This window comes from Echinops telfairi, unplaced genomic scaffold (assembly GCF_000313985.2).
Source record: "Echinops telfairi isolate 266 unplaced genomic scaffold, ASM31398v2 ScPeMD7_9;HRSCAF=40, whole genome shotgun sequence".
Taxonomy (NCBI): Eukaryota; Metazoa; Chordata; class Mammalia; order Afrosoricida; family Tenrecidae; genus Echinops; species Echinops telfairi.
The window spans coordinates 77,431,859-77,440,881 of NW_022103906.1; the positions used below are offsets into that span (position 1 = coordinate 77,431,859).

At 49.4% G+C, this 9,023-nt stretch overlaps 1 protein-coding gene across 3 annotated transcripts in view; it reads right to left on the reverse strand.

Moving 5' to 3' along the window:
- Positions 1–5,596: 5,596 nt before the first annotated feature.
- CENPA (centromere protein A) overlaps positions 5,597–9,023 on the reverse strand; it is a 5,749-nt gene continuing 2,322 nt past the window's right edge. For 2 of the 3 annotated variants that reach the window (XM_004696076.2, XM_045286909.1), the window contains exons 2-4: positions 8,400–8,512; positions 7,821–7,898; positions 5,597–7,187 (exon numbers count right to left, since the gene is read on the reverse strand). In XM_004696076.2, the coding sequence (XP_004696133.1) occupies positions 7,053–7,187; positions 7,821–7,898; positions 8,400–8,512 (326 nt within the window). In that variant the 3' untranslated portion in view covers positions 5,597–7,052. The remainder of the gene's footprint in view (positions 7,188–7,820; positions 7,899–8,399; positions 8,513–9,023) is intronic. The other variant, XM_004696077.2, reaches the window with a different exon arrangement.

Sequence of the window (9,023 nt, forward strand, 5' to 3'; positions counted from 1 at the left end):
GGTCCCAGGCGGAGGGGCTGGAAAGCGGCGTCCGGCTCGGGCCACGGGATACGTCCATGCCTGGCCTCTTCTCAGTGCCTGGGAGCTGGCGCGGGGGGCGGGGGGAAATGGCGCGCTCCGGCATGCGCGTGCGCAGTGGATGGGCCACGTTGACAGTCCGCCACTCGCTTGGTGACGCGCGCGCAGGGAGACGTGCTCGGAGAGGCTGTGCGTTCTGTGAGCCAAGCCGACCCCGGGCCACCTGCAAAACTTACTGTAACGTCCTACCAACCTCCACCTGCAGATGCCCAAGTGACCCCTCCCACCCGGTACACCACGCAGGTCCTCACTGCACGCGGTGCACTCACGCACGCGGGGTCTTCAGGAAACACCTACGAATATACGCCCGTTTGTGCCATTCTCTGCCCGTTCGTGCCATTCTCTTCGTGAGATTAGTGACGCTGTCTCTTCGAAGTCGCTGTCTCTTCGAAGTCGTTTGGGGTGGGGAGTAAAGGCCCCTACTGCCCTTTGATCCTTACAGAAGGAAGCTTTTAACTTTTATTACCTGCTTTGTGGAGAGTAATTGCTAGGACTATACCGAATGCCCTTGACGCCCTAGGGCCCATCGCCCTCTATCTTGGTGAGGCAGGGCAGCCTCCGCTCGCGCACATACTACCCACGGGGGTCGTCACCGCACAGAAATGTATTCCTCACATTTCTGCAGGCTGAAAGTCCCACTCAGGATCTTAGCCCGTAGCCCAGGGCTGCTGTCCTCGGTTCCTTGCCTGGTAGACAGACGGTCCTCACGTTAGTCTTTGGAGAAACAGAATCCATCGACTGTTCCTCAGGGTCACAAAGCTGGAGATGTGACATGGCTTGAGATCTGGTCTGGTTAAGACTTGGTTTGCAGGAAAACTGGAATTTAACAGCCCTGTCCCTCGCCCCCAACCTCCTTGCAGTAAAATTCCCTTTTAAAAAACGAATGGTCGGGTTCGGCAAGTTGGAAGAAGTAAACCATCTGGGCAAACAAGGCCTTTAGTTAAGGAATGGAGCCCGAGACCTCGAAGGAGGGCCAGAATGCCTCCCATTCCGGTTGCTGAAGCCTCCCTTCCCTGTACCACACCTGTCCAACTGCCACATCGGCGAGCAGGCGAGAACTTGCTTACCTTTCATGGGATTTTTGAAGTTTGGGGAGGCTTCAATCCCGCTACTTCCTTCTCTCAAGCGCTTGCAGAAATAAACGTAGAATTTCTCGAATCAGCTTGGTCTCTGTGTCTAAGATGGGCGTCCTGGACCTCATCAGCGGCATCTACATGAAGGCCTTCTCCCTTGTGTGGGAGCATCAGTGTCTAATCTGCTTTTTATTACTTAGAAGTGATTCCATTTGGAATCCCACTAACATCTAATTCACACAACAAAGAAGATCCTATTTCAAAACAGGATTACACCCACAGCTAGTAATAATACTCTGCATATTCCTATTTGTGGGGGGTGGGATCGGCAGTGGAGAGATTCTTTTTAATCCATAAGCCCCGCCTTTCCCCATGATGTTGAGAAAGGGAAACGGGCAGCGAAAGCGGAAGTGCTGGCTGGCCTACGAGACAGACTGGCTTGGAGGACTTCATGCCTCTTCCTGGTCGCACTCAGCCTGATCAAGCAAGGGGGCTGCATTTCACCACAGCTGCTGGCTACTTACAGAGTTGCTTACGTTTTGTTAGAGCCTCATCACGGGATTACTACCTAACCAAGCCAAGTTGACACAATGGGCTCAACTAGGACAATCATGTGGATGGCATAGGACCTGGTCTTTAGGAATTGGAGCCAACTAACAACAGAGAAGCCCTCAATGAGGAGCCTGCCTCCCTCCCTGAGAGCCAGCTGAGTCTGAGTAGACATTGAGAATCTTTGGGATACAGGTGCTTTCTATGCTAGGAGAGAGTGGTCTTTACTAATCTGGGATGCTGACACATTGCGCTGTACTGCATGAGTGAATTAAAGAGGAAGCCACTATGAGATAGAGAAGGCAGGAGAGAGCGGTAACATTTCACATGTCCACCTATGACATTGACATTGGTAACACCTCACAATTGGACGGCACTTCACCAAGCACTTATTTTTATAATGACAGCAAATAGATTCTGGTGGGATTGAACTGGGAAGGAGATGTGGTGTATTATGAAGTAACTCTGTTTTTTTCTCCCCATTGTACTAGATGAGGAACCTTGTATGCAGTATAATATTCTAATTTGCTTTTGCAGTGTGAATAAAAAGGTGTAGGGGCCGGAACTGACCTCCTCTGGCTACACAAGGGAGAGAATCCATCTCCACATCTGCCCAAGGCCAACTGCCACAGGCAGAGGCCAGACATACCTCCACCTCCCATCTTTCTTTATCTTATTCTGACCCCAATCTTGCCTCCGATGCACTACTTTTCTGCTGGGTTTGATAATGGCCACACAGATCCCACGGGAAGAACTCACAATTGTGGGGGTTTATTAGGAAGGTTTTGTAGCCTTCGGTGTGGATTACAACTCAATGTAAAGAAAACAATCCTCACAACCGGACCAAAAGGGAACATCATGATAAAGAGAGAAAAGATTGAAGATGTCAAGGACTTCGGTCTTGCTTGGCTCCACAGTCAATGCTCATGGAAGCGGCAGTCGAGTGATCAAACAACACATTGCATTGGGTAAACCTGCTGCACAAGACCTCTTTCAGGTGTTGAAAAGCAAGGATGCTACTTTGAGGACTAAATTCACCTGCCCCAAGCCACGGTATCTTCAATTGCCTCATCTCTGCATGTGAAAGTTGGACATTGAATAAGGAAGACCAAAAGAGAATGTATGCGTTTGAATACAGAAGATACTATGGCCTACCAAAAGAACGGCAAATCTATCTTGGAAGAAATACAGCCAGAATGTTCCTTAGAGGCAAGAATGGTGAGACTTTGGACATGTTATCAGGAGAGACTACCCCCTGGAGAAGGGCATCACACTGGGTAAAGTGGAGGGGCAGCAAAAGAGGAAGGCTCTCAACAAGATGGATCAACACAGTGACTGCAACAATGGGCTCCAACACGAGAACAATGCTGAGGCTCGTATAGAACCGGGCAGTGTTTCCTTCGGTTGTACATAGGGTCTCTGTGAGTCGGAACCAACTCAATGGCACCTAACAACATTAGGAAGGTTAACAGGGTGTGTGGGTGTGTGTAGTTCCAACATGAAGGCTACAGTCATTGGTCCACGGCGGTGCTGCTGCTCAGCTAGCAGCCAAGTCTGGAGACAAAACCCATCGGCACCAAGTGCATTCTGATCCATAGCGCCTCTCTAGGACAGGGCCGCACTGCCCTGTGGGAGTCCAATGCCTCATACGGAAGGTGATTTCTTCCACGGAGTGGTTTGCATGGTTGACCTTTTCGTTAGCAGATGAGCATTTAACCACTGAGTTAACCCATTGCCAGTGAGGCAATTCCCATTCATAGTGATCCTAGAGCAGTGGTTCTCAACCTTCCTCACGCCGCAGCCCTTTCATACAGTTCCTCGTGTGGTGGTGACTCCCAACCATAAAATTATTTTCGTTGCTACTTCATCACTGTCATTTTGCTACTGTTATGAATCATCATGTAAATATCTGATATATAGGATGTATTTTCATTATTACAAATTGAACATAATGAAAGCATAGTGATTAATCACAAAAACAAGATGTAATTATATATTGTGAAATATTTATTTCTAATGACAAATAGGTGAAATTTTGTCTTGAAGCATGGTGTAGCATGGGTAAAAGTTTTCATGCTGGGTACTCGTATGTGGGTGGAAATCGTATGTGGGTGTATCTGCATGTGGGTGGAAATGTGTTTTCGGATGGTCTTAGGTGACCTCTGTGAAAGGGTCATTCGACACCCAAAGGTGTCGCATCCCACAGGTTGAGAACCGCTGTTCTAGAGAAACAAGATCATAAATATGGGCTTCTTACATTGGCTCTCCAGCCTGATTGGGCTTAACAGCACTGGGAGTGATATTTCTCACCCTAAAGGAATGGCTGAGTCTGCCACTCTTACTAACCCAAGGGGTGAAGTAGCAAAGCTAATACCCACAGTATCGCCACCAATAGGCGAAGTGTTGGTGAGAGGAGAGGCTCGGGGTGACCTGTGTTTGATATTTTCCAGTAGTTCTATCAGGATGACAAGTGTAGGGTAGCTGGTTTGCAGGTCCTTCTTACAATAGAAAATGTGATTCAGGAGAGGGATCATCTCAGAACCACGTCTCAATGCTGAATAACAGACCTGAAAGCTCCTGCATGTGCTACAAAGGAGAGCCTTCTCTTCTCTAGTAATAGAGCGGACATTGCTGAGAACCAAATTCAGTTTCATCATCCGGGTAGCTGAATCAAAACATCAGGTAATTCCAGGTCCAGAACAGCGTCTGATATTAAAGTAAAGGGCATGCCTGGGTCATTCCCACAGCCAGCTGAGGTGCTTGCTGAGGGCAAAGGTAATACAGAATGGGTAGTAGAAGGCAGTTCTACATATGTTATGACCATGTGATCAATTGCAAAAGCGAGGTTTGTGATTGTGTTTATTTTCTTTATATGTACTTACTGAATATCTTTCCTTTGTTCATGTATGATTTATCAGGTACAATGATACTCAGTGTATCAGTAGATGTTTGATGTTATGTATAAGTGTAATTTCATTAATTTCTGAAATTATATATATGGCTAAAGAATTGTGTACAGATGCCAAGTTGGCAAGGGGTAGATTGTGATAGGTAGGATTATTGTGCCAACCTGGCCAATAAACACATGTGGGGTTAATAAGGCTGAAGTTTAATTGAAGGGCAAAGAGAGAAATGGCTCAGCAAGCCTTGTCTTTTCTTGTCCCTTGCTCTTTGATGACTGGACCAGTGTGCTGCTGCTTCAGCTAGTTCTCTGCCCCAACTTTCAAGCTACACTACCTGTGGGACACCCAACCCGTGGACTGTGTCACTGTAGTTTGAGGTTCCTTCAAGACCTGCTTCACCACATTACTGGAGTATACATCGCTTGAGCTGGGGACTGTCGGACCCTGTCATCTGGCTGACTGTTGGTGACCCGCCCTGCTGTTTGCTGCCTGTGGCTGGACTGCCTGTATTGCTCAGCAGAAGACTCAGCTGTCTGCTTCCTTCACTTGCACCCAGTAGCCCTCGTGATTTGTAGGACTATATTAACTGTCTCATAGAAGTGAGTTGAACTGAGCCATTTGCACTGCTCTGTGGATTAATTAGCTGTTTATTTCTTATGTCCTATCTATCTAATCATAAGTGTCCTGGTTTTGTTTCTCTAGAGAACCCTAACACCCCCCACCCCACCCCCAAATTTAAAATCCTTGGATGACACTTTTCATATTTCTGGACATCTCTTAAATCTTTTGTTACCAACTGTTTATATTTCAGATTTTCTTTCCCCATTAGGGCGTAGTTTACCTTGTATGGTGGATTTTGCTATCATGTGGACCGCATTATGTCTCAATGGTAGTTGGTGGTATAAAGAGTGGGATCAGATACGGAAACAGTATTCATTTGGATATTATCTTATCCCGAAGCCCCTCCTTCCCAATCACACACAGGAAACGGTAAACAGGGGTACAAGTTTTCTCTTGCTGTATAGAAGGTCAAAGAGACAAGTTTTACATAATCACCTTTCCAGGACATACCACCTTGTACAACCACCTCCCAGCACAGAAGCATGTTGTCTATAAAATCCCTTCAACATTACACCAGTCCCCAGCCCAAGGCCTGCTTGTATCCTCCTAAACAGAACAAGACAAGAGGCGCAGTCTTTCCCCCGGAGCTGCTGCTCGTGGTTTCAAACTATCCACCACGTGGATCGCAGCCCCATGCATAACCGCTGTACCACGAGGGCTCCTTGTAACTGAGGGGTGGAAAATTTAAGTAGTAATTATCCTGTCTCGCAAGTTACAGAAGAGTTAAATTGCTTTCAGATAAAATAGGAAGGCGAGGTCTTTATCTCCTCCATAGAGCTTAATGTTAGCATAAAGATACATACCCTCTGTATGAAATAACAAAGACCTCTGTTTCAGATCATCTTCATTACAGAATTATTTTCTCTCTTCATAAAAAAGTTATCAAAAATTTCGGAAACAATTGCACGCATGTGTGTGTGTGGCGGGGGGTGGCGCAGGTAGGAGGAGTTAACTTTAAAATCCTAGGATTCAAAAAATTAATTATAAAGCATATACTGTTTTACAGATTTGGCAATTTAAAAATGAGAATAAAATGTTAAATTTCAGTAGGAACTTGCTGGAAAGAACAAGAACATTAAACCTTTCATACTGCAGAGTGTGAACGCCGATGAAGGAGGGCTCTAGCGTGCTGACGGCGCGGTCCACCGCTAACTGGACCCGGCCGGGAGGAGCCGAGCTGACGGGCGGGCCTTGCTGGCTGTGCAGGGCTCCTCCACGCCGCTGAAGGAAGCGGTCTCTGTGCCCCCTTGTGTTTCACATAGAAGCAAGCACACGTGTGGCCCGAGCTGTAAGCAGTACAGAACGGTCTAAAATGATGGGTGTCTCGTTTGCTCTCACAGTCCAGCACATCTGCTAGCTTCAAAATCACGAGAACAGTCTTAGGAATAAGTTGCACGCCGAGAAAAGAAGCCGCAGGCCTTCTCCGGGGCGCTGCCGGGTACCTCACATCTTCCCCTGTCACAGAGCAACGCTGTGCTGCTTTCTCCATTGTTTAAGATCACCTTGCACACAGTCGGTCTGCAGACAGCTAAGTCCAGAAGGCGCCTCAGGCTCCACGGAGAGTCTCTGGCATCATCCCTGAAATTAATAGTTTCCTCATCCTCAAAACGAGGCGTCTGGTCATTCATTACTTTGTAGAAAACATGTCTTTATTTCACACTATACAAAAGGACAAGAGCCAGAGTCCTCCGGCAGTAAAGGTAAAACCAGGTCCAGACGTTTCTAGAGAAAAAGAAGGCAGGAAGGGACCGAATGAAGGGCACACACACGAAGGCGGGATGGCTCTTTAGGTAGCGCAGTGGGAGCTGAGCCGCGGAGGCACACGGGCTCAGCCCAGTCCTTCTTGGATGCCGCGGATCCTCCGGGCCAGCTGAACGTCCTTTGGGAAAAGAGTGACGCGGCCAGCATGCAAGGAGAGAAGGTAGGCATCTTCAAAGAGGTGCACCAGAAAGGCTTCTGCTGCCTGGGGACAGAAGAGAAACGGTAAGACTGGCACAGGGGAGGGAGGGTGCACGACTGTGTGGTTGGCTACTGGGCTCCCAATCAAACCCTTGGGTGGGACCCTGTGGCTCCTTCCTTTCAAGGAGGTGAGATTCGGTGGTGACCATTCACAATCAGTCAAGTGCTGCTCAGAACCTACTGCTAAAGATGCCAAGGCTCCGGGACCCTATCGGCTAGAGCAGGCACGCCCACAAGGTTTCCAAAGCTGCTATGGAAACAAATGGCCGTGCCATTCTCCTGCAGAGCAGCTGGCCTTTAAACCACGGACCTCGTGTGTGGCAGCTGAGTGCTCTACCCAGTGCACCAGTAGAGCTTGGTATGCCCTAGTAGATAGACAGACAAACCCCCCAACTCACTGCCATCCAGTCCATTTTGACTCACAGTAACTCTATGGGACAAGGCAAGAACTGCCCTTGTGGGTTTTAAGTCTATACTTCCTGATGGGAGTAGAAAGCCTCATCTTCCTCCTGTGGAGCGGCTGGTGGTTTCAAACTGATGACCTTGCACATAGCAGCCCAAGTTGTCACCCACTATGCCACCAGGGCTCCATGTATGCCCTAGGAGGCAGGTAGAATTATGCCGTGCCCTTTCTTACCTCTTGCAGGGCCATCAGGGCCTGGGCTTGCCAATTTAAGTCCACACCACGAGTGAATTTAACACATACTTCTCTTGCCTGTGAGGGAGGTGGGATTGGGAGAGAGAACAAGACAGGGACTCAGGGAAGACAGGCTCTCTCCAAGAGTCTCCAGTGACTCCTCATTTCTGGGACGCCTTCCTGGCCCTTCACCTGAGGACCAAACTCAGTGGCAGGTGCCGATCCAGGGCTGTGGCGGTTGGAACTGGCACCGTGACTCCCATGGGTAGCAGGGAGGGAGGAGAGGAGGTGATTGCTAAGTAGGGAAGAGAACTAAAAGGGGATGAGAGTGGGGGTTAATGAGAGAATTCCCGTTCATATAATCCAAGAGCCCAAATTCAAGGTTAGAAATCTAGTCCATAAGGAATTAGAAGGTGCTATGGGAGGGCACCTCATGTGTTCAGGTGACAGTGAGGCCCCTGACAGCTTAGAGGCCCCTCAGCTAGACAGCTAGAGAGGTGGTAGGTTCCTCAGTCCTTGGGGTTCTAAAGAATTGGGGGGAGGTAAGGGAGGGGCAGGCAGCAGCCCCCCGGAGCTCACCAGGAGGCTGAAGGGCCTCTTCCTCAACAACAGGTTTGTGCTCTTCTGAAGCTTTCGGATCTCCTTCAAAACCTTGGGTGTCCACAGGCGACGTCTGCGATGGGTGGAAGTGCCTGAGCAAGAGCGTGGGGTGTGAGAATGCAGCGGGGAACAGGCGGTGCCTTACAGCCCGGCCTAGACCAGGTCAACCGCCTGGACCACGAGCCGCTCCACACAGTCGGGCTTCTCACCGCGAAACGGCAGGCCCGCTCCCCAGACGCGAGGAGAAGGAACCTGTCTGCTGGTCCTCGAAGGCTTATCTCAGCTGCCAACTCTTCCCAAATTGCAATCACTTCCAAGCCCATGGGTTGCGCCCCAACCGGCACGGGCCGCGCCCCCCTCCCGCCCCTCATATGTATTACCCACGCGGCACGGAGACCCCTCATATGCATTACGCACGGGGCAGGGAGACCCCTCATATGCATTACCCACGCGGCACGGAGACCTGTTCATTTCTTTGGAGCGGGAAGGAATCTGGGTGCCATCTCCTCGTCTTGGCTCTCCTGAGGCCCACAGAGGGAAGTCCCTGGGGCAAGGCTCTCTAGAGCCTGGCCTGGGCCCTCGGAAGAGGCATGACTCAGTGTG